Source organism: Ambystoma mexicanum, chromosome 12 (genome assembly GCF_040938575.1).
Source record: "Ambystoma mexicanum isolate Mex_15411 chromosome 12, UKY_AmexF1_1, whole genome shotgun sequence".
In the NCBI taxonomy this organism is placed as follows: domain Eukaryota; kingdom Metazoa; phylum Chordata; class Amphibia; order Caudata; family Ambystomatidae; genus Ambystoma; species Ambystoma mexicanum.
This window is the reverse complement of record NC_090936.1, coordinates 410,682,981-410,708,666: the sequence shown is the minus strand read 5'-3', so window position 1 is coordinate 410,708,666 and position 25,686 is coordinate 410,682,981. Positions and strand designations below refer to the sequence as shown.

General features: G+C 48.0%; 1 protein-coding gene across 6 annotated transcripts in view; it reads left to right on the top strand.

Annotated features, from left to right (window-relative positions):
- The window catches only part of DENND5B (DENN domain containing 5B), a 1,683,961-nt gene that overhangs the window by 1,526,247 nt on the left and 132,028 nt on the right, over window positions 1-25,686 (top strand). For all 6 annotated transcript variants that reach the window (XM_069628551.1, XM_069628550.1, XM_069628552.1 and 3 more), the window contains one exon: window positions 11,670-11,796. In XM_069628551.1, coding sequence (XP_069484652.1) covers window positions 11,670-11,796 — 127 coding nt within the window. The remainder of the gene's footprint in view (window positions 1-11,669; window positions 11,797-25,686) is intronic.

The window sequence follows — 25,686 nt, the reverse complement described above, 5'->3', positions numbered from 1 at the left end:
GGTTTACTGAGGTACAGGGCTTAGTGACACAGTATATATACACAAGGTCTGACATTGCGATCAACCACTGAGTCAAGGCAGATAGACTATCGTTGGCCGAGTTGCGTTCCACTACGCCCCCTGTCTAAGGTTATTCCGAGCAGCTGAAGTTGAAAGGGGATATCTATCTGAGAAATCTGCGGTGAGAAGAATCCATAGAAAGAACATTACGATAAGTCATTTCTCCTTTTAGCTGTTATGATTCTACCTTATATCAAGGTCCTAAACCCAAGGGTAAAGTACCAACTCCTTTAACAGTCTCCCCCAAGTCTGGACACTCTGTTGCCCAATCAGATTGGGTTAACTAATAATAAAACAAACCAGACGCTTATGGACTTCAAGTCCCATAAATTCTATAGTACTGAGACGAGGAAGAGGGTCTAGGAGTTAATGAAGCCTTATGAGCGTCCTAGTTTAAATGGAAAACACCTGAGCAGGACCTTTTAAAAGCATAAAGGGCTTTCAGGTGCGAGAGCAGCAGCGGGAGGAACCAGAAACTGATGGTGGAGCTGTGGTAGAGGAGCTCCTTACATGCTGTGAACTGCTGCGTTATTGAATTTACACCGGAGAGTAAACAGAGATGTTAGATCTTCACTGAAGGTCTGCGCGTACGGCGGCAGACCCAATGGAGTTGGCAGAAGTCGTCCTGAAGAGACCTGCAGCAACAGTCACAAGGAGACGCCAGGGCGCCAGGGCATATTGGTCAGTAGGCCTGAAGCAGGTGACCCCAGGGCGCTGTGAAGGAGATTGCTAGGTGAGAATGCTTAGTTTGAATATCAAGAAATTGAATTGATGCAAACTGGGCTCTACTCTCCTATTGAGGTATTCCAAATAGGGGACTATTGTAACTCGTATTGCCAAAGCCAGAGAAAAGTGAGAATAAGGCAAACTGGGCGCAACTCTCCTATTGAGGGATTCCAAATAGGGGACTATTGTAACTCGCATGTCCAAAGCCAGAGAAGATTGATAATCAGGCAAATTGTGCACAACTCTCCTAACCAGGGACACCAATTAAGGGGCAATTGTAACCTGCATTGCCAAATCCATAGAAGATTGCAATACAGGCAAATTAGGCACAACTCTTCTAATCAGGGATGCCAATTAGGAGACTATTGTAACCCGCATTATCAAGTCAGTAGAAGAGTGATACAAAGATAAACTAGGCACAACTCTCCCAGAAACAGATTTCAATTAGGAGATAATTGTAGCGCGTATTGCCAGCAGCCAAGAGGTTGCACAACCAGAAAACAAAGGCTGCAGGAGCTGTTACGCTCACCTGGTATCCATGGGGACGCCACCCAGCCCTGGTTGGATGTTTTGCACTCTCAAACCCTCTCCCGGTCCCTTGGTAAGGCATGTGGTTAAAGATGGGTCTGCAATATAGGAGAGCTGGATTCAATACCAGATTGTCTTTGTTTTCCCACCTCCCTTGGCCTCAACTCCTTCCTCCCCCTTGGGCTTTCTCCTCACCTTAATATTGTAAGAGGTGGATTCTCCGTCCTGCTCCTCGTGGCAGGTGCCCGTAGATGTGGGGGGCGAGCAGCGACCAAGTTACTTCACTGGTGCAAGCCCCCCTGTGGGAATCCAGGCCTGCTGCGACTCCGTAGGTTTGCTGCTTTAAGGTCTTTATATGCAGTTTTTACGTTCCTCTTAGTTCGAATAATGTCTTGCTTCTTCCCTTTTAGGTATGGAAAGGTATTTTGGTGTTGTCATGCAGTTTGAAGATGAGCATGGGCCGGCCGGTAGGCGAAAGCGCGGTGTGTGCGATGCTGTCCGGTGAGTAATGCGCGATGTGCGGCGCTGTTTCGCCTTTTATATTGCTAACCTGTGTCTTTTCTCTCTTTGCAGGTTGCGATGTTCCTCGCCGAGCGCTGGAATGTCCCAGCAATGATACTGACCAGGAGATGACTCCCAGGTAAGAATTGTGTGGCTTTCTTCATTCGGGAGGAAACGTGAGTAAATGCTTACTAATGCTGTATTTCTTTCTCCTCTTTCCAGGTTATGGTATTCCAGGATGCATGCGGTGCCGGATGATGGAGTTCGTACCTTCAGGTGAGTGGAACTGAAGTCAGCGATGGATTGAAGACAGGTACTGTTCCAGGTAAGTTTTGTAGTGTTCTTTCTCTCCCTGCAGGTCCTTGGTTTCAGGTAAGCTGGCATCAAAGAACTGGACACGGTGAGCGTTATGCTGCCCACAGCAGAATAACGCAAAGCATGTTCTGCTGTTTGGGTGTGGTTTAAATAGTCTCAGGTAAAGTAGTCCAGGTAAAATAGTCCCAGGCCTGCCTCACCCAAAGTAGTCCAGGTAAAGTAGTCCCAGGCCTGCCACACCCAAAAGACTAGACCGCATAGCTCAGTTCCTTGTAACTGAGCTATATGTGTGCCTCCATGTTGGCTGAACCCCTGAACCCCCCCCCCCCCCAAGTTAAATAGTCCCAAGTAAATAGTTGCATTCTAATTTTGGTCTTCATGATGGTTATGAGCCTGGCGCCAAAGGTGCCAGGACTGACTCCAAGAGAGTCTTGGATGAGGTTTTAAGGCCTTTGACCTGGCCCTAACTGGAAGGTTGACTTGCCAGTGAGGGCCAAGGGCAAGGGTCATGACATGAGCCAAGCCCTCCTAGTATGCGAAACAAAGTGGCAGATAACTGTAACCTGCATTGTCTAAAGCCAAAGACGAGCAAGAGAACAGTTATCCTTTTGTGGAATATCCGTTTGGAAAGAGATGTAACACTTTTTGTATAAGTCAAGACTATCAAGAGAAGCAGTTGTTGGTGCCAACCTCTTCATGTATGATTCTGGTGTGGAGGGTTTTGGGAACAAGCATTACCACAAAGCACAATAGTAGTAGTAGGACTTTTATGCTGGAAGGCGAGTAAATCAGGAAAGGGGCCCATTATGGTTAACCCTGGCAGGTGAGTGGACCAGGAAAGAAGCAGATGATTGAAAGTGCTGCGATTATGGAACAAAAAGGTGTGGTGGAAAAGTAAGTGTTGATTCTGTCTCCTTGTCTTGATGAACTGTTAAATTTCTTAGGGTTTTCTTTGAAGAAATCATTGCAAAGATGTATTTTTATCCATTCGGACTGAAGTGTTTCTTATGGAAAAAGACAGAATAGGTGTTAACAATTGGTTGGTTTTTGAGAAGAGAACATTGGCACTGATTTTCAAGTTTGTGGTTTGAGACACACTGTTTTGCCAAGCAGGAAATCGAGGAGAATGGGCAGTTGCTGCGAATTATGTACAATCATTTGGTAAGCAGTTAGAAGAGGGATATTCACTTTGCCAAGTGAAAGGATATTGAATGGAAAAGACTTACTCGTACGTCCCGTCCCCTTTCCTCCATACTTTTGGGACATTCCGTCCAGTGGGACGGGACTGGAGCACTTTTTGTGTTAAAAAAAAAAAAAAAAAAGCATCAAATTGAAAAATGGCCTCCTTATCTTTTTACGTGGGGTACCGCACATGGCCGTTGTCCCGCCCTTCTGAGCTCCGCCCCGCGCATCTCCCTTCAGTCTTTTTCTCTGCGCGGTTGGAGCTAGACGCACTTGCATCACCGGGAAGACATTTTCTTGTTTCCCGTTGGCCTTCTCTCCTGTTCCAGTTCTGCTGCCGCGTAGTCCTCCGTCTATGCCGGATCGTTGGGATTTGTCTCTTGTTCCTCCTGCGAACGTCGCTTCTCTAAGGCGGATCCCGATTCTTTCTGTTTGGATTGTCTGGGACCGGATCACTGTTGGGTCTTGTGTTTCTACTGCGACTCCCTTTCGGTCTGGGCACTTCAGCGTCTTCGTCGGTGGGAAGAGATCTTCCAGCGAGTTCCTCCACCGCATGTTCAACTCTTTATAGATGAAAAGAAGAGACACCCGGTAAGTTCCTTACTTTTTAGCGTACCTCGGCCGGGGAACTCCTTCCCGGGGTCCTCCAGGTCCGGGAGGGGCTTGAAGAGCTCTGCTACCAGAGTTTCCCCTGAGGTGCCTCACAGGCCTAATAGGCATACCAATGATTTTCTCCTAGGGTTCCTGCAAGGGACCTGCCAACACCGGATTACGATCCGAGGTTCACCAATCAGGTGCTAATAGCCTGCCCAGTTGTGCTAAGGCTTTGGGTACCGGAGTTCGCTCCGGGGTCTCCTTGTCTGGAGCTTCCCATACAGACACTGTGGTGCTCCCTGAGGCCTCCGTTGAGGCTTTCTGTACCGAACCACGGTTTGTGGCCCCTCTCAGGTGAGCTATAGAGACCGGATTCCATTCCGAGGTTCCTCTCATTGAGGCTAAGGTGTGTACCGACAGAACTGAGTGACCAGTTAAGGTCTCGTCTGTGAGATGGATTCCTCAACATTCCCGCGCTCACAGTGATACTGGTTCTGTTGAGGGGGCACATGGAGAGGTTGCTGACCGTATCTCCTCTGTTACCGGCTTTGCAGAGGTTCCTCTCTTGGAGGCTAATTCAAGGGGCCCTTCAGAATGTCTAGTAAACATCCGAGGCCCCACAGTACCGGCTCTGCCAAGGATCCTTGTGTCAAGGCTAAAGTTTTGATCAAGTCCCGTGACCATCCTGTGGAGATACCTGCCTCACCCACACATGTGACGCAGTTCTCTTCAGGTTTGGACAAAATGGCGGGCCTTCCCTCGTGGTTTACGGTGGCCATTTTGGATTCTTCCCTTACACCTGCGCTATCGACGACGGGTGCTGACAACCTTATTTTTGTTGAACAACCGTTTCCACGGGTCAGTGCAAATCTGTTACGCCCTTGTTATGACTGCCGTGCTTGGATGCCACTACCGCATACGTTCTTGCTTCCTGCAGCCTTCCTTATTACGTTTGTGGGGCTATGCCCCTTATGAGCGGCCTCTGCCCACCCGAGTGTCTAAATCTTCGTCAGAGGATGCCTTTTTCAGGAGGTTTGAGACTTATGCACTCTGACTCCATGAGGGAGTACTTTAAGGGCCTTTCTTGTAGCTCTGTCACCATGTTTTCCCCTGAGGTGCCCCAAGGGCCTAACTGGCGTACCAGAAATTACTCTGAGGGTCCTGACGGACCTGTCAGTACCGGACATTGTTCCGAGGTTCACCATCATGGTGCTAAAGTCAAGCCCAGCTCGGCTGGGTGCTGGGATACCGGGGTTCACCCTGAGGTCTCCGTTTCTGGAGCTTTCTCCACTGTAACCAGGTAGACACCTGAGGTTTCTCTTGTAGAGGCTAAAGTCTGTACCGAGTCCCGACTCGAGGCCCCTTTTAAGGGAGCTTTACATACCAGGTTGAAACCTGAGGTTCCTCTTGAAGAGGCTAAAGTCTGTACCGAGTCCCGACTCGAGGCCCCTTTTAAGGGAGTTTTACATACCAGGTTGAAACCTGAGGTTCCTCTTGTGGGCGCTTAAGTCTATATCGACAGATCTGAGAGGCCTTCTCAGAGGGTCTTTTCGGTGAGGTATTGTCTTCCACCGTCCCATGCTCAGGGTTGTGGTGGTACCGGTTCTGTTGGGGAGGGAAAGACGGGGGGTCACGGACAGCATTCCCTCTGGTACCGGCTTGTCCGAGGTTCTGCCATTGGAGGCTAATTTTGAGAGTGGTTTGAAGATGTCAACTTGTAAGGCTAAAGTGTTAGTCCCCTGACTCTCCTAAGGAGGCAATTGCCTCAGTTACACATGGGACGCAGTTCTCTTCAGGTGGCGACAAAATGGCGGGCCAACCTGCGTTGCCTACGGCGGCCATTTTGGATACCTCCCTTATACCTATGTTAGCAACGTCTGGTGCTGGGAGCATTCCTTCCGTCAATAGTAACCCGTTCCGGCCTTTTGACCAGTGTGCGTGGGCTCTGCTGCCTCATACTGTCTCACTCCCTCCTGCTTTTGCTCCACTGATCTATGTGGACCTGGCCGGTGGTGGACCCTCCTGGCAACCATCCTCCTTGTGTTCGGTGGAGGTAGGTCCCTTACAAGTTTTCTTCCCCTTTGACACCTAAGCCCTCGGCTGAGGATGAGTTTTTTGGGAAGTTTCAGATGCTCATGCACTCTGACCCTATGAGGATGTATTTCAAGTGTCTTTTCACTCCTTTTCCACTCCGGCTGCTCTGATTCAGTTTTTCTTTTAAAATCTTAGGCAGTAGGCGTGGAGGACCAGTCTTCTGTTCCCACCTCGTTGCGATGAGCCTTAAGCGGATGAGGATGGCGATGAGCAGCCCTGCTCGGTTGAGACCATTCCATGACCTGGAGGGGCTTGTGTAGCTCTATTACCAGGGATTCCCCGGTGGGGCCTCAAGTGCCTAATGGGTGCACCAGAGTGTTCTCTGAGGGTCCCTCAGAGGACCTGCCAAAGCCAAACGTGGCTCAGAGGTTCTCCATTTGGGTGCTAAGTTTCAGCTCAGTTCGTCTGTGGCTCTGGAGACCAGGGTTTCCCTGAGGTCTCTGTTTCTGGTGCTTGTCACACCGAGCCAGGGCTCGAGGCCCCTCTTGAGGGAGCTATATGTCCCGGGTTAAAACCCAAGGTTCCTCTAAATACAGTACTGACACAGTCGAGGGATCCTCTAAGGGTCCTGTCGGTAGGGTACATTCCTCGACCGTCCTACGCTCGGGATTGTGGTGGTACCGATTCTGTCGAGGGGGCAAAGAAGGTGATCAGCAACAGGCCTTCCAGTACCGGCTCTGCCGAGGTCATTCCATTGGAGGCTAATTATGGGTCAGTTCTTAAGTTGTCCACTAAACATCCTAGATCTGCCATCACCGGCTTGGCTGAGGATCCTTGTTTCAAGGCAAAGTGTTTCTGAAGTCCCCTGACTCCCCTGAGGGGGTTCCATGTGATATTTTCGCCGCAAAAATATCGCGATGCAAAAATATCGGCATATTTTTGCGGCAAAAATAACACATGGACCATGCGGGGGACACCCCCGCAACCCCTGCACCTAATATTTTCGCCACCAAAAATATCGCCTATGGCCGTTCCCGACAACCATATGTTCGGCAATATTTTTGCTGGAGAAAATATTACCCGATACCCCTGAGGGGACAGTTGCCTCATTTTCTCCTATGACGCAGTTCTCTTCAGGTGTTGACTAAATGGCGGCCTAACCTCCTTGGTCGACGGCGGCCATTTTGGATACCTCCCTTACAACAACTTTCATGACTGGTGCTAGGAGCGTTCTTTTTGGGGCTGAGCAGTTTTTCCATGCTATGTGGACAACAAAGACCTGTTTGTCAGTCCTGGCGACAGCTTCAGCTAAGGCCCCTTGTACACAGAGGTGTCATGATGCCTACCTCCAAGGAGCCAGGTCCGACCCAGCAACCCCAGAGGCAGGCATCATTCCCCCCAGGGAAGTGCCAGCGGGCCCAAGCTGGGGCCCTTTGGACACAGTCCTGGCGCCTTAGGCGCCAGGCTCATGTTGGACCCCTGTCCTGGCGCCTTAGGCGCCAGGCTCATAAAGCTAGACATGTGTTCAAGTGTTTTAATGTGCACTTACCTGATGCAGACCATGCTGCTACATCCAGGCGCTCTTGAGGCCTGAATGGGACTACTTTACCTGTGGGACTACTTTCCACCTGGGTGTGGTCGGGGAAAGATACATACCTGATCGGTGGAAGGATACATGCCTGGAACTTCTTCCAAAGCTATTTAAACCACGCCCGATCAGCAACTCACGCTTCGCGTTGTTCTGCTCCTCGCAGCTGGATGCTCACCGTGTCAGCTCCTGCATCTGGACTTCAGCCACGCCTGTCAGCATCCTGGGTCGCCTGCAAAGGGAGATGAGAGAGAATTGGAGAGAAAGAAGACCTTACCTGCTAAAGCTGCATCACGGAGACATCACACCGACGATCCTGAAAGGGAAGACATCATTTTAAAAGCATTTCGCTTCGATCTCTGCAGCGCTGCATTTCACTCACCTTTCCTGGGCTCCTCCATCTTCAGCAGCGATCATCCGGATCCGCACCCACTTCCCAGAGCCTAGAGAGAAAAGACAAGAAAACAAGGTGAGAGAAGGAAGGGAATTAGGAAAAGCTCAGTTTCCTTCTAAGACTTACCTGTTGGGTCATTCCCATTTCATTTCGGGTCCTGCCGCTTCCTGGCAATCCGGACCCCGGCCCCAATGGGGAAAAAAGACAAAAACATTGAATGAGCGAATGCAAAGACATTACCTGAATGCTCATCCGGAACTTACACTTCGGGTCGGCGCCATATCTCCGGCATTCCGAATCCCGGCCCCTAAGGGGAAAAAGACATATGCATTAGCGCTTGCTGGGATAAGACAATGAACATTATTATTAAGCTTGAACTTTTGAACTTGCAACAGAACTCTTACAGCGCCTCACCTGAATAGTCAAGCTTATTTTGAACTCGCATCAAACCTCAACCCAGTGAAGTAACTGGGTTTCAATGCGCCCCTGCATCAGAAGCAGGATGGAGAACTCATCCTTCCAGACCCTACGGTGAGACTTCACGGGGAATCGTGGAAGGGTATCGAGGAGGGTTGGAAGGGAGTGGGAGGCTTGAGCATTAATCCGTCAGTAGGTAATACTCCCTTTTCACGCACAGGGGAATGTTCCTGCGAGCCATAAAAGCCAGAGTAGAGGGGCTCTTCCTGTCCATCATCCGAGTCCTGCGCTTCACCATAGAAGAAGCATCAGCACTCGAAGCCAGACCTGCGCCTCCGTGGGAATCAGGTGAGCGTGACAAGAGGTCAGGGTCCCAGACTTGGTCCTTCTCTGGGATCCTGGGGTTTCAGGGTCGCTGTGCGTGCTGATCTGAAACTCCGGTTGGTAGCCCCGCCTTAAGCGGCTGCAGCAAGGTGGTTGGTTTTTCTCTCTGCCATCTGCCTCCTCTACAGGGACAGGTAATCTCCCTGCTGACAAATCACCAAATGATATTTTTCTCGGTCACACTACACTTCAGTGGGAGGACGAATCTCGTCTCATCTGGAGGTGTGGCAAACCATCACGAAGACTGGTGAGAGTTGTCCATCATTTAGGCGGGTCTTTGCTTGCCCTTTCCTCCTACCCCACCCTTCAAACCACTCTTCCAACAGATCGGGATGCCCTCCCTCAGAGCAGAGGTACATAAACTTCTATACCTCAGAGCGGTGGAACCTGTCCCCCACATGGAGCAAGGGAGGGGCTAGTACTGCTGTCCTCAACCAGGCTGGCCTGCGCACTATCTTTGGTCTTTCCGAGAGAGATTCAAGTTGATCACGCCCAGCCAAATGAAGTCCTCTCTTCGGAAGGGCGGTTAGCTCAGTGTGGTGGTTTTCCAGGATGCGTAAATGCACCTTCTGACTTGGAGCCCGCATATGAAATATCTGCGGTTCTCTGTGGTAGCAGAACACTTCAGATTCGGGTACTCCTTTTGTTCTCGACTCAGTGAGACGCACAAGAAACTCATCTGAGGAACCTGCAGCGGTCTCCCAATACCGGATCTTCTTCCAAGGTCCCCTGTTTGGCACGAAGGCTAACCCAGGTCTGCTGTGGCTTTGGATACCAGGGTTCGCCCTGAGGCTTCTCCATCTGGCGCTAACTGTACCGAGTCTTGACTCGACACCCCTCTCGAGGTGGCTACAAGACCAGGGTTAAACCTGAGGTTCCCCTGCTTAGGGCTAAATCGGTCACCAACAGAATTGAGAGCCCTCATCGAGGGACCTGGCTGTAAGGTATAATCCCTAAGCCATCACGCGCACAAGGCCGTGGTGACACCACGTCTGTTGAGGCGGCGAAAGAAGGCGGTTCACGCACCACAGACTTCCCAGGACTGGCTATGATGAGAATCCTCCACTAGAGGCTAATTCTGGGGAATCCCGTGACGTGTCGAGTAAACACCCTAGATATGTCGGTTACGGCTCTGCCGAGGTTCCTTGTTTCAAGGCTAGGATGGCACACAGGGCCCATGACTCCCTTGGGGAAGACTATTGCTTTACCTGCTCCTGCGACGCAGTCCACCGCTGGTGTGTGATAATGGTGGCTCAACCTCTGCGGGCCACGGTGGCCATTTTGAATACCTCCCTTTTTAAAGCGAGGTTTTACATCAACAAGCAGGGTGACGCACACTCTCCTCTCCTTGTGGATCTTGCCATACAAATTTGGGCTGGGCCATCCAGTATACTGCTTGGCTCCAGGCTCCACACATCCCGGATCATCTGTGTGACCGCAGATTAATTCAGTCGTCAGTCGGCATCGGTTATGAGTGAGATGAACAGCAATATCATCTCCAATGGGGCACACCAGAGGTGGTCCTCTTTGCAGCTTGTGGGTCAACATGAAAGCTTATGCTTTCCCCTCATTGCCTGCTATCTATTGGTCGCTCTGTAAGCACATTGAACCGTTGCCAGAGCAGCTACGTCAGTTTTCCCATCAGCTTTTGGTAAGCATTACTGCTTAGTCCCGAGTTCCAGAGCCGATGCTCAATTCGGCCAGGCTGTTCTTAACCTCTTTTAGTAAGGGAGTTCCATCGATCCGTTTTTCCTGTGAGGAGTTCTTGGTAATCTCCCAAAAGTATGGAGGAAAGGGGGCGGGACATAAGAGTATAACAAAGTTACTCACCGTAGTGACTATCTTACTCCTAGTCCATAGTCCCCTTTCCTCCATATGCCCGCCCGCCGTCGCCTCTAATAAGTATCCTCTATGATTGATTAAAAGGTCTCAGACCTGGTGATAGAAAAGGACTGGAGGGCGATGCGCAGGGCGGGGTTACGGCCACGTGCGGTAACCTGTGTAAAAAGAGGACACATTTTTCACTTTGATGCTTTTTTACAAGAGTGCTCCGGTCCCGTCCCACTGGACTGAATGTCCCGAAAGTATGGAGGAAATGGGACTATGGACTAGGAGTAAGATAGTCACTACAGCGAGTAACTTCATTATTGTATGCTACGCTGAGTGGAACTTTACTTTTGCACAGACACTTCTTGAAGTTTAACTTTGCTGTAAAGACTCCTGTATTGATCCAGGGGAAGGGACATCAATCTTGGTCACAAGGAGTCCTTCTCACGATCTTTGTGTTTGAACTGATATATCATTTTGAGGGATTTAATACTGCCAAAATAACCTTGTATGATTTTTATTGTATATTTTAGTGTGTGTGACAGATGCTTTTTGGACACTGGGTCATTTTCTTTTTTAGCCTTAGTTTGTAAGGCAGGGATCTTCTGGTTCGGGAAAGTTAGGCTTTTGTCTTACCCTTTTATGTTGAGTAAAATGGCACTTTGTGAGAAAACTGTACCTTTGTGTCTGTCTTGCCTTTCTGACCCCTCACAGTACCCAGGATGTCACTTCTGTTGCCAAGGGAGCAATTGGATCTTTAACAGAGTTGGCAGACAACTGCACAATGCCCACTATTGGCTAATTAACGTTTATGGTCAAGTCTTCCCTTGGATGATCTTTCAAAAGATGAGCAATCTGTCGGAGAAATACTGTATCCATACAGAAAGCTATTTGTTCTTACAGATCAACCATAAAAAGGAATGTTGTATTCCTATTTTGTTCTCTTCCAGCTCTGTTGCATGGGATTCTCTATTAATGGGGTTTACTTCTGATGTTTGAAATAAATCGGTGCCAATCTGATCAGAAACCTCCTAAAAGGATCTCACATATGTAGAATCCTGGCACAATGAAAGTTCTGGAACAATTTCATGATACACGGACTGCATTTTTTTCCTGCAGAGAGGTAGTCTGACCATACTGTTGTGTGGAGAGAGTGGTCTAGTTGCAGCACTGGAACAAGTCTTTCAACATGGATTCAAATCATCTCGAATGTTCCAAAAGAACGTCTTCATCTGGGATTTTATTGGTAAGTGCCCATACAGTTGCCTGTCTCTGTTTTTTTTAAATGAGGGATATGGTAATTGCCAGTTTATCAAAACATGCTGTCAAGTAAATAATCCATCCCTGATTTGTTTTTCACATTGCTCTTCCCTTTTTCACACTAAATCCTTCAATATTTCTTCAATTTTTTGTTTCCTATAACTGTCAATTGAAATCTGTGTTTATTTTACTCCTAGAGTCTCTCAATTTTTTCTTTACTTAAAAGTCTTTACCACAAGATTGACATCATCGAAGACTCAATCAGCCTAACTAAGATACATTGGTCTTTGGAGGGTAGGGGTGGTCCTTTTAACCTTTTTTTTATTTTTTTAGAATTCTTTTAAAGCACTTTATCACCAGAGGATTGAAATGCTGCAAGTCATGATTGAAGTTTGAAATCTCATTATCACAGTGATTCACGTAACAAGTTATGGGGTTTATTTATGGGGCTGTCCACAGCCTATAGGACTGTAGTCCTTATTCTAGTACTCTCTTCCCAAATCCAGAGGTGTAGATCAGTCACTCATTCTGAGATTTTTATAGTGCTCCTGAGCACTTTTCTTGACTGGGGTCTTTCTTCACTTGCATAGGATTTGTGAGGATGTTGCGTTGGTTCTTCTAAACTCTCAGCTACGATGTACCTTGACCCTGCCACTCTTAGTTTGTTTGAAAGGTGTCAGGCATCAGACTCTTCAACAATAGTTAGACTCTTGGCACTTCCACTCTTGGCAAGAATAAAATGGCTTCTTTTTAATCCCTGGATTATAATATTTTAGGCCTCTGCTAGTCTCTTTGTGCCACTTATCTATGATCCTTCAATTTCTGCCTGCTCCACCATCTCCAGAGCACTCTTCTGGCATTGTTCTTCCACCGTGTTCCTCTGCCAAACTCCACTCCCTTACTCCTGGTGTCCATTTTCCTCTGCTCCTCCCTCTTGCACTCTGCTTTGATATATATTCCCTCCTACTCTTTCACTTTCCCCGGCGCTGTCCTTTCGCTCCTTTGCTCTCTATCTCTTGATATTGCAGCTCCTCATCTTCTTTCTCTCTCCCTTGATGTACATTCCTTGCTCTGTCGCCATCTAGCTCGGTCTCGGCCTCTCTCTCCCTCTCTCTCTCTCTCTCTCGAAGTACCTCCTCCCCATCATCTCTCTCCCTCTTCATATCTCTCTCCCACTCACCACTTCATCCTTTCCCTTCTCACCACTCTATTCTTTCCCAGTTCTTTTCTCTGCCATGCTCTCCTCTCTGTATTTGCCATCCAACTCCTAACTCCCACTCCACTGTTCTGTTCAGGTTCCCTTTTATACGCCTACCTCAACTTCATTCGAGTTTATGAGCAGGGAATATGAAAGCTGCGGACAGTCTGTAGTTGGTCCTCTAATTTGTGGGCCACCAAGTGGATTACGGATTTCTAACAGACTCCTTCCTCCCACAGATTAATCTATATCGATCTTCTAGCGCCAGCTACTCTTTGGAAATGTTTTATGCCACCATGGGGGGCAGCGTGGCTCTGCATCAGTTCCACCCGTCGTGCTCCACACAGAATTGTCAGGCCCAGTATATAGATATGGAGGTGCTGCGCCCCATTGTGATGTTGGAAATTCATTGAAAGGACAGGGCCTCCTTGTCCTATTCCTCCTTAACGTGTGTTCTGCTTATTTTCTGTCCAGGACTTCAGTCTGGACCCCTGGCAGTGCAGCTGTTCATTTTGTTCTTGGTGAACAGTACCAATGGGTTACCCTCAGGGCACCCTTTCCCCCTAGTGTATGTTTTTGGGCACATGTGTGCATTTCCCTCTAGTGTATGTTTATGGGCACATGTGTGTTGCCCATAGAGAAGGGCATGGGCTGATGGCAGCTACATGCTGATGTGACAGTGGCTCTAGGTATCCTCCATGTTTGGGATGCTCAGGCCCTGCCATGGGAATCGATGGATTCCTACACAAAGGCAAGAAGCCACTGGTCGCCTCTTGGTTTCATTTGCCTTACCCCCTTGTTTCTCCAAGTTCTGAGAAGCCCTGGCCCTGTTCCCTTCCCCTGAAAACCATATATGGCTCTGGGGCTGCCACCTGCCAGACTGGCTGGAACCTTTCCAGGTGCTGCTTGTTTTGGGTACACCCTTGGGGGGGCCCTACCTGAATGGAGTGAGTAGTCAATATGCATTCTGTGTTGTGGGTGTCTGGTTTTGGTTGTGACACACAGTGCCTGAGCCATCCCTGACTGAAACTGGAATGAATGCACTGTGGTGAACTGAAAGGCTGGGTAGTATCCCCCAATCCGCATCCTGTGTTGTGGGTGTCTGGTTTCTGGTGAATAGCCTGAATGTCTTTGAACCTGATTCGGTGCTGCCTGTATGAATACTCATGTGTGATTGGCTAGCTCAGCCTGAGTGAATGGGACCTGTGTTGTAAAACAGAGGGCCTCACACTCAACTTCTTGTCAGACGCAGAAAACAAGAAACCTGAAGCAAAATCTATCTTAAGCTTGCGTCCTAGAGTTCAGCTTGCTGCAAATTTTCAAGTAGTCTCAAAGCTGCTGTGCTGACTCAACGGCTGAACCAGACAGGACCTGGATAGGAGACCCCTTCCCGAGCTATGAGGGAACATCCTGCAACTGTTGTTCTTCACTGGAAGTGTCCTCAAAGCCAGTCCTGTGTGTCTGCCATCCAGAGAAGGGAATCTTTGTGGGTCCAGAAGATGAGTGCCTGAACCTCTTGAAGCCATTAATTTAATCTGTGTTGCCCAAGGACCGGAGGAGTGTTTGTGACCGCTGGAAGCCAAGTTGCTGAGTATCGCCCGGAAGAGGAGGTAACCTGGCATAGTGCTGCTTGACGCCCGAAGCTGCGAACATTCCGAATCATTGAAGAATCCTTGAAGAGGCATCCCTGCCATGGCATCTGCCCGCTTGGCCACTCCGGAGAAGGTCCAGGTTGCTGCCTGCAGTGGAGTGTCCACCCGTGGGTTTCCTGCCATCAAAATCAGAAGATGATGTCCAGAGTAGTCCAGTCTAGTGGTTGTGTCCAGGTCGCTGGAAGCTATCCTGAGGTCTGTATTGCAGCTGCAGCACCGTAAGACCGAAAGGCAGTAAACCACGAAAGTGTGACACTTCTGCCACTGCAGCCATCACCACCAAAAGTCATCCAAGGCCAACAAGTGTCTTATCTTCAGCCAGGCCTTGTCGAGTTCCACAGCAAGTTTCACCTTCGTTGGATATCCACAGCCGGAATAACGCGACCGAAAGTGCTGCCTTTCTGACCCTGCTTGGTTCTCTTCTTCTCAACATCCCAGTGACTCCTTCCAAGGGGGGGTCCATCCTCGAGGGGTCTAGTCGAGTAAAGCCTACAAACTCTACCGTTTTGTCTGCCAAGGCACCCAAGGTACTGTGACGCAGAAGAGCATCTTCCATTCTCAGGAATCATCCAGGGGTCCCAGATTCGTGTTGGATCCTGTTCTCCTGCAGCTTCCCAGGTACTTTGGGTCAGTGGATCCTGTAGAAAAAGCAGAGCCTTATTGGAATTATTACGACTGGGCTGTAATATACAAGATAAAGTACACCTTAACTTTTCCCTTACAGGTTGCCAAGGTGCGGGGATCCTCACACAGTATACTTTAAAGAAAGCATTCTGCCAATGCTCCTAAACTAACCTACCTTTCTACAGTAATACCTATGCCATTATAAAAATGCTTCAATTCCCATGATTTTCAATATCGGTCAGCAGTTGCTGCATTCTAAATTGAACCTAAAGTATTTTGTGGTACCACATATATGGGTGAATATATTTACTATTCTGATGCTTGTGAATCTGCTTAAAATCACATGCTGTGCATATAGTCAGACATCTAGTGGTAATTGTGGAGTATTGCATCTTGTTTTCAAAGATTGAAAAGGGATGTCGACCTGGTTGTGACTGTAACACTATCCCTAACGTGATGTGTACCCACAATCCTTCACGTGTGAGGTCCCACAGATAGTTTTTTTTCACCTATCTAGTCGGTCACTTAATGCCGAGGTTGTTACTGATTTTATATTGCTTTAGGTGTGCTTGTCGCTTGATCGCCAGGCATCTTCGACAGCTGTCTCGATGAATACTTGACATCCTCTCGACGACTGATCTTGTTTCGCCGACTCTACAGCTCCAGCGACACAACGGCTGATTTCTTCTCAGCCTTGGCCCTCAGCCCCGGCCTCACAATAGGGAGAGTGGGCACATGTTACTGACTTTCTCCTGAGTATGCCTCTTCTTTACCCTTTCTCTTCCCTTTAGTTCCACCTGACTCCCTTTTCTCTACGCTATGAAGCGAACACCTTTGAAATGTTGCCTGTCTTGTAATGGCAAGTTCCCCTGGAAGGATACTCCTAAGGAGTGCAATCAGTGCCTCCCTCTTGACCACGACGAGTGGCGTTGCAAGGCCTGTCAACTTTTTCAGCCCATAAACCTAAATGAGCGGTGCATCAATCGGCTGGCGGCCTATACCATGCAGGCCGAGAGTCACTCTCCCGTCGGCGCCTCAGACGAGGAGTCCATTGGCAGCCACAGGTTCGATTTGGAAGCCGTAGATGCACCTGTGGAGTGTCTGAATTCCCCTTTGTCCGGCCCGATAAGCATAACGTCAGCAGTGCGATGGGGACTCCAGACCCCAACGACAAGGGCACGTCGAGGAAGACATCAGTGCCCACATGCACATTGAAAACTTATAGGTCTACCGAGCGTCATGATTTGGTGCCTGCTGCACTGCCACCATCGCTGCTTGCTGTGGTGGCCAAGATAAGGCCCCCTCGGCCAGCCTCAGTTTGCAGCAAATGAGATCAGACAGACGGGTGGTAAATCAAGCTTCATGTATTATATCGCAAATACACAGCATAGTTATCAGCAGGGAAAACAGCATGCAACATGCAAATGTTCGGGCAGTCTGCACAAGGAGCTCTCGGTAGTCCCCCCACCATAAAGTGCCGATTTATATAGCATATCATAGGCGAACACTAATATGTTCTGTACTTTCACAATGGGGGTGTTACTTGGCACGACTTTAGACATTTGGCAAGAACTGTGGACATCTTACTTGTGACCTTGTGAGACAGCCCTGCAGCGCATCGTGTTGTATTATGAATAAGCAACATTCGCAGAAACCCCTTCTGTTACCGCCCATATATCTGGCTAATGCTAAACTTGTAGAGAATAAGTGGAAGAGAAGGTCTGATGTGTCCTCTGCCCTAGGAGGGGTCTGGGCCTGTCTCAGGTGCTGCATGTAGAGCAGGCACAAGCAGGCACAGGGAGGTAGGGGGAGGTGACATGGCGGGTATGAGGCCTAACTGCATGGAAGATCCTAATAGCATTGCATAGCATAACATAGGCTAGCAATCCTGCATAGCATAGCAATCCTGCCGCATCAGTGCGCAAGGCCTTAAGACTTCGACGTTACAGGACGCTTCACATAAATCTATGGCTCTCTGTACGGTAGCGTCGAAAAATGTGCTGAAACGGGACCATCCTTCCAAAATGCTTGCCAAGCTTCGGGAAAAGTTTCTACGGCCCATTCTCACAATGCTGGGCCTAAAAGGCCTCCCATTTGCCAGCAGGGGGTTCTGCTGCCTCTCCCCACCCTCGCTCTTAGGCCCTGCAACAGAATCCTTCTCCAATTGCTTCTTCCTTCCCCCTCCTGATGAATCCTTTTTCTTTGTGTGGACTAGGGAGATTTGAGGATTTATAGTGATATTTTCGAATTCAATAATTTCAAATGCATTCATTTCGAATCAATAATGTCAAAAAAAAGTCACATTTTATTTTAATGGGGGGGGTTCCCCCCACCGTTTTTTTAATAACCCTTTTTTACTAGTCAAACCCCAAAAAAACATAAAATAAAAAAATTAATATTCAACATTTTTTTTTCGACATTATTTTCGAAATTAATGCATTCGAAATTATTGATTCGACATTTTAACTGCACATCAGATTTGAGGCTTGTATGGAGAGGATGTCTGAATTTATTACATTTTCAGCCACATTTGATGAGGTGGTTAAGAGACATAAGCCTATGGACACTCGCCCTATACCTTCCAAGTCCCCCAAGGCTCCATTCTCCAGGTGCACAGTTTGCATCCCAGTATAAACCACACCCACTCAAAACTCTAGTTGATGTGTTCCAGGAGGACCAGGATGAACCTGATGACATCTGCTATGTCCCATATCCGGATCACATCTCTCGGGATCCCATCTCACAAGACACAGATAACTGTGACCCTGCTGATGACCAGGGTACTTGGACCACTACCCCAGTCCACAAACCTGACCCAGACAAAATATTTTTGGATACTCCTCATGTCGTTCAACTCTGGGACTCATTGCCTATTGACGAACAGATGCTATTCAACAACATCCTTAGGAAGACGGCTGCTCATTTGAAAAACATAACCCAAGAGGCTGTACCCGACACTGATTTTGTTGAGGATATCCTCAAAGAAAATGTACCTGTCCTTCAGGCAATTCCTCTCCTGAACTCAGTAAAGAAATGCTGTGCTCCGTCTTTACTTACACCCTTGCTCGAGCCATCAACCCTAGAGTTGAGAAGATGTTCCATCCAGCATCCTTGGTATATCAGAGGCCATGCTGTTCCAAACTCCCTGGTTGTTACGACCACCAGAAAACGGGCGGGTGTACCACTATCCTCATCAGTCTCCTCCGGATAAGGATTGTAAAAATCTTTATGCTCTGGGTAAACAGATTACCACATCGGCTGCTTTCAGAAAGCGGATCGCTAATAATACCACTCTCCTGGTGAGCTATAGCGATGTCCAATAGGGACTGGTGCAGAAGGGCCTCCGGAACGTTCCAGAGCCTACTCATTTACAACTGTTAGCAGTGGTGGCGGAAGGGCGTCGGGTGACGCAGACCGTTCTTAAGAATGCCCTGGATTCAGCTGAAACGCAGGGACCCTCTTAAAGCGCCATGCATGGCTCAAAAACCCAGGTTTTATGGCAGAAACACATGCGTCTCTCATAAACAAGCCAGTAGAAGACTCTTTGGTAAGGCGGTCGATTAGGCCTTTGACACCACTAAAAAAGAGCACAAAACGCTAAAGTAGTTGAACCAGATCTCAGCCCAGCCCTTTGTCCAACGTGGTGCCTTTAACACCCGATGGAAATCTTTTTCCCGCTCCTCACCAGGCAACTACGGAACAGGAGGAACTCGTTGGTATTCCAGACAAGGGACTTCCAGCAGTAGCGAAACTCCTCAACAGCATGGATTTCGGGGAGGAAAGAGTATAGGGAGAAACTCTGCAGCCAGAGGCTCCCCTGCCAACAAATGACTCTGCGGTGCAGGTCTCCGCCCATGTCTTCCGAATAAGGGGGTGACTAACATCTTTTACCCACGCATGCAATGACATTACCTCGAATCAGTGGGTACTCAAAACTGTCAGCGGTGGTAACTGCATAGAATTCATGCAACCACCCAGATATTCACCCAAGAGCAGACGGCTGTCGCCGGAAAATCTACAAATCCTAGGGTATTTATTCAGTATACTTCCTTGTACCCAAAAAGAATATAACCATGCACCCAGTTTTTTCGATCTACGTCCTGAAAACAAGTATGTCAAAAATCAGAAGTTGACGATGACAACTCCACCTGAAGTAATCCCACTGCTACAACAGGGGGATTACATGGCCACATTGGATATGAAAGATGCATACTTTCATATTTCAGTGTTGTCAGCACACAGAAAGTACCTCAGTTTCAAGATGGCGAACACTCACTATCAGTTAAAGGTACTCGCCTTTGGAATTGCCACAGCTCCATGGGCATTTACAAAGGTACTAGCAGTGGCGGCAGCTCACCTGTGCAGGCAGTCCATTCCAGTTTACCCTTATCTCGGGAGAGGAGTGTCCTGATCATGACGGACAACACAGTGGCCTTGCATTACCTCAACAAAAAAGGGGGGTAGAGTCACTCCCGTTGTGCAGAGAGGCAATGCAGCTCTGGTTCTGGGCAATCCAGCAAGGAATTTCACTCTCTGCAGTTCATCTGGCCGGAGCAGAGAATACAACGGTGGATGCTCTGAGCAGGCCGAGCACGATCTCTCACGAGTGGCAGTTAGCTCAGGAAGTCCTTTTGGAGATCTTCGCCCTTTGTGCCAACCGGAAGTGCAAGAGATTCTGCTCATGGGAATTTCCTCTGAGAGGAGCCTTAGGGGACGCATTTGTCGTGAATTGGTCATTGGTCATTCACGCTTCTGTACGCGTTTCCTCCGGTCACAGTCATTCCTCGTGTACTAAGGAGGTTCCGGAGGTTTGGATCCCACGTGATCCTCATTGCTCCGAATTGGGCCAGGAGAGCGTGGTACCCGGACCTTCCAGAGATGTCCATCTGTCGTCCACACAGTCTTCCCTACCGAGACGATCTTCTCTTGCACGAGGGGGGTCAGGTTCTCCATCCAGAGGTCAAGAGACTCAACCTTCACGCTTGGTTTCTGAAAGGTTGAGAAATAAGGATTGGGACTTTGCGGATGATGTGATGGAGGTGTTGCTTGCGGCCAGCAACCAAATCCCTGTACCGTGGGCATAAGTTTTGCGACTGGTGCAGAGGACACAATGTCGATCCTTTTCAGTGTTCCATTCCCATGGTTCTGTCTTTCTTGCTTTATTTGGCCCACAGGGGTCTTCAAGTAGGTACCATTGAAGATCCCCTTGCAGCACGGTCTATCTTCAAGCGCACGTCTGAAGAATGTTCTTATTTTAAGATTACTTTTTTGCAATTTCTTAAAGAGCTCGCTAATGTGTTCCCTCCCTCACCATTTCAGGTGTCGGTTTGGGATTTGAATTTGGTCTTGAAATTTCTGATGGGTGCCCCGTTTGAACCTTTGCACTCTTGTCCTTTGAGACTGTTGTCTTTCAAGACGGTTTTCTTGGTTGTGGTTACGTCCACTCGCAGAGTGAGTGAATTGCAGGCACTTTCATCTAAGCAACCCTTTACTATGTTCCACAAGGATAGGGTTGTACTGAGGGTACGTCCATCCTTTCTACCTAAGGTAGTGTCTGAATTTCATTTAAGCCAGAAAGTGGTACTTCCTGCTTTCTATCCTCCTCATCCTGGTAAGGAAGAGGACTAACTCCATAGGTTGGACCGTAGGAGAGCTCTGAGCTTCTATATTTCTAGGATGATGTCCAGGGTCCGAGTGGACAACCAACTCTTTGTGGGGTACAGTGGACACTGATTGAGCCAGGCTGTTACCAAACAGACCATGTCCAGGTGGATTATCTTCACAATTACTGAATGTCACCGATTGGCGGGCAAGGACCCTCCTGAGGGTTTGCGAGCTCACTCCACTCGGGGAGTGGCTACTTCCACTGCCCTGCAGCGGGGAGTTCCTATTAGGAATATTTGTGACGCAGCTACATGGGTTCTATCCACACCTTTGTCAAACATTACTTCCTGGATACACTCCATTGTCAAGATATGGCCTTTGGTAAAGCAGTCCTTTATTCTGCTATCTGATTGGGTATTCCAAATTCTTCACCCCGCCTCCATTTTCTGGTACTGCTTTGGGAGTCTGTCAAAGATGTGGAATACGTTGGAGGACACAACCCATTCGAAGAAAAAGTTACCAGCTGGTAGCGTTCTTTCAACTGGATGTTCCTCCAACGTATTCCACATCGCCCTCCCAACCTGCCCCTCTGGAGAATTTCCTATGCTATTGCAGCTTGCTCTCCCTCAAGGCTATGTTCAGTCAAGCAGGCATTGTGTACGAGCAGGTCACACGTTATGGAGGAAAAAACATAAACTGAGGCTACGGGCGCTGTGCGTCCTATTTATAACATCCAGTGATGTTGCCCTCGGTGGAGGCCTTCGAGGGACATCAACCCAACACCATCGACACAGGACGCACAGCTGTGGACATTACATGTCAAAGATGTGGAATACGTTGGAGGAACATCCAGTCGAAAGAACGTTACCAGTTGGTAATTAACTTGTTCTTCTACAGCAGACCGTGCACAGCATGTGGTCTCCATCAGTGGCATCCAAACATATCAATCTGTTGAAGCTCCTGGCGGTGGTCAAAGCACTGAAAACCTTCCTCACATACTTGTAGGGAAAGACTGTTCTTGTCCTCACAGACAGAACCACGGCCATGTACTATCTGAACAAGCAGGGGGACACTCGCTCTCCAAGGCTATCCAAACTATCACAGAACATTTGGAAGTGGGCACTCCAACACAACTCAGCAAAGACTTGCACTTACCTGTAGAACACAAGTGGCGCTTACAAGAGCATATTCTACTCAACGTCTTTGCAGAATAGGGTCATCGTGACATGGTTTTGTTTGCGACTCTGTAGAATGCCCAATGCCCCGATTATGCCTCCGGGTACCCTCAGACGGTCCAAAGGGAACGGTCTCTGGATAACGAGGTCTGGGAGATTTGCCTATGCCCTCCCTCGCACACCCCGATTCCCTGTCTCAACAGGATAGTGCACAAGATGCACCAGGAACAAGTCCCGCTGATACTGGTAGCACCAATGTGTGCTCAACAGCCATGGTTCTCTCACTTCATGAGAATGTCGTTCTTCCCTCCCAGCAAACTGCCTTGCCCATACAACATGCTGTCACAAGACCTAGGGAAAACACTGCACCCGTGCCTCCAAAAACTCAATTTAGCAGCTTGGCTCCTGAAGTCGTAGAGTATGGGTACCACCAACTACCTCAGATGTTTCGACTTACTTAAAGAGGCATGGAAACCAAAAACCAGAAATTGTTACTCCAATAACTGCAAACATTTTGTCATCTGGTCCAATAACAAAATCGAGCCTATTGATTGTTCACCTAAAGATATAGTCCTTTATCTAACGCACCCCTTAGATTCAGGACTCGTTTTCAACTCTGTACAGGTCCAACTTGCTGCCCTCTCCTCGTACACTACATCGCAGAGCAAGATTTCCTGGTGGAAAATTCCAGTAATTAAGGCATCTATGGAGGGGTAAAGAGACTTCACCCTCCTATTTCTAACCCAACTCCCTGATGGCACTTGAATGTTCTTCTTACAAAACTAATGGGACCTCCATTGGAGCCAATGCATAATAATAATAAAAATAATAGTAATTTTCATTTATATAGCGCCACAAACCTTCAGGCATCTGATCGCTGCTTCTTACCCATGGTGTGTGGTGCTCATTTATCAGAAGGATGAAAGGCTGAATTTGGCTGTCCCGGGATTCGAACCTGCATCGGCAGGCTCTGCACCGATGTCAAATTGAGCACTCTACTTGCTGTGCTATCTGACAGGCTATAAGGCTAGTCTTAAGGCCCTCACCTATACGACTGCATTCCTAGTGGCCATTGCCTCTATAAAGAGAGTTGGTGAACTGCAGGCTCTCAGTTCAAGACCCATTTGTGACCATTCATAAAGACAAGGTGGTACTGCACAAACACACACACTTTGCGTCTAAATTCTTTTCGAAGTTCTGTGTACATCAATCCATCGAACTTTCAACTTTCTTTCAGAATCCAACTAATTTGTTGAAAGAAGCCTCCATACACCAGATGTTAGGAGAGCGGTGGTATACTACCTTGAGAAGACTAAACTACGAAGAATGACAAACCAGTTCTTTGTATCAACTAACGCTGGTAAAGAAGGGGACCCTGTCTCTAAATCGTCTATTTCTAGATGGATTGTTACATGCATCACACTGTTACTCTCTTGCCAAAAGAGATTTACTCTTTACGCCTAGAGCTCATTCTACTCGAGACACAGCAGGTACTATAGCCATTATTGCAAATGTTCCTCTTGATTCTATTTGCAAAGCAGCTACCTGGAGTTCTGTTCACACTTTCACTCAACATTACTGCTTAGAGACACACTCTGTCTGATTGTGCTAAAACATCTTTTCGAATAGATTGTGTCCTCCCACGTATACCTCATATTTGATATTCGAATCATCATCTTTGCTGCTTTTGGAAAATATTTTACCACACCAGAGGGCGCTGTCCTCGATGTTGTGGCGTTTGATGTCCCTCAAGGGCTGCCGTAGAGCGTCAATGTCAGCCATAGTATAAATAGCTCTACCCGTGCCCATTGGCTTCGGTTCCGTTTTTCCGAAAGAGGTTGCTTCATGTATTTGACAAAGCACTTCAGTTTTTGTCAAAGATTTCTTCATCCTCTAACGCTTCGACCCTAAAATCTGGCTTAAGAAAATGCCATGATTACGGGAAGAAAATGTTTGTTACTGTTCCCCATTGCGTCTGCCTGTGATGCCTGTGTTCCGAACACCGGAGTGATGACTGCGAGTCCTGTCAGGCCATGACAGGAAAAGCTCTCGGGGAGCGCTGAGGTAAATTTGTGGTGGGCAGGGAAGCTTTGAAGGCTTCTTCGAAGAAGGATAAAGACTCCAGGGAGTCGATGGACTCGTTCCTATGCAAGTCGAAGTCTAGATCGAGGAGTCGGTCGCGAAAATCTTCGCCGTCTTCATCGAAGGTGAAGAAGACATCACTGATCTTCTTCTGATACGTCTACAGGGGTAATCACATGTCCAACTAAGAATGATTCCCCCAGAAAATGGGAGGCTTTCAAGGCCTCAATGATGCAAATCTTCGAGAATGTGGCCCCGACCCCCTAAGTCACACAAAGATCATGCCCCAGCTCATCCTTCGGATGACCAGAGGAAGGTCAAAGACTACCAAACGGTCTAAGTCCAAGAGAAATCATCGAGGGTATAGTATAGAGAACCTTCTTCGATAACTCAGGAAGAAGAGCAAGTCGATATGTATCGGTACATAAATCGAAGGCAAAGTCGGTGAAAATGGCGTTATTGTCCAAACCCTCATCGAAGGTTTCGTCTTGTCGAAGGTTTCGTCGACACCATTGTGGACAAAACCTTTTGTCTAAGACACCTTCGAAGACTTTGTCGAAGTCAATGTCGACAACATCGATGCCTCTGTCGAGGACAGCGTCAATTCCTGTAGCGTCATCGATGCCATTGGCGAAACCAATGCCGATGCCTTCACGGCCTCAAACCACAGGTAAGATTTATACCCATTTGCAAAGGAAAGACTTTCAAGTGTATGACTTCTATTTATGAGGTGGATCAAACCTCTGAGGAGGATTCTTCCCCATTTCATTTGAAATATTAAACAAAGAATGCTCCTGAGGAGCTGATTGACCAAGAATCGAAGATGTCTGATCATTATGACTGCATTCAGTCAGCTAGTTGCATAGACACCTCAGCTGAGCTGGAGTTTGACAAACCTGATCCCGCTGATCATACTGATTCAGCATACAGGAATATCATGATTAGGGTTGTGGAGTTCATGGGCTGGAGCAGGAATTCTCCTACCTGCGAACAAGACGACATCCTCAGAAGGATCCGTACTGCCTTTTTCATGCAGCCCTTCAAAGGAAGGTCATGTCAAACTGGGAAACTCCAGAATCTGGATCTGTGGTAAACAAACATGTTGCCGGAAAATATAGACCTTCATCCATGGATCCAGACTATTTGACTAAGCACTCTACACCAGAAAGCTTAGTGGTCCAACCAGCTACATCCACCAGACAGTCTGCTTATCCCTCTATTTCCCCATATAGGGATGACAAGAGGATTGATGCCTGGTCTTGCAAGATTTTTTCTTTGAGCAGTATTGCTTTAAAATCAACCAATGTTACTTTTACGTTTTCAAGGTTTCCCTACACCCTGTGGGACTGTGTTAGCATGGCGGCTCAGCAAATTCCAGAAGGCGAGAAATGAGATGGCTTCCTGGCTATTGTAAAGGATGGAAAGGAGGCAATGGGGGAATATGTCCAGTCAGGACTGGACACTGCTGACAGCATCAGCAGGTCCATGGCTACTAGCACTGTGCTACACCAGTTTGCGTGGCTGAGAAAGTCTGGCTTTGC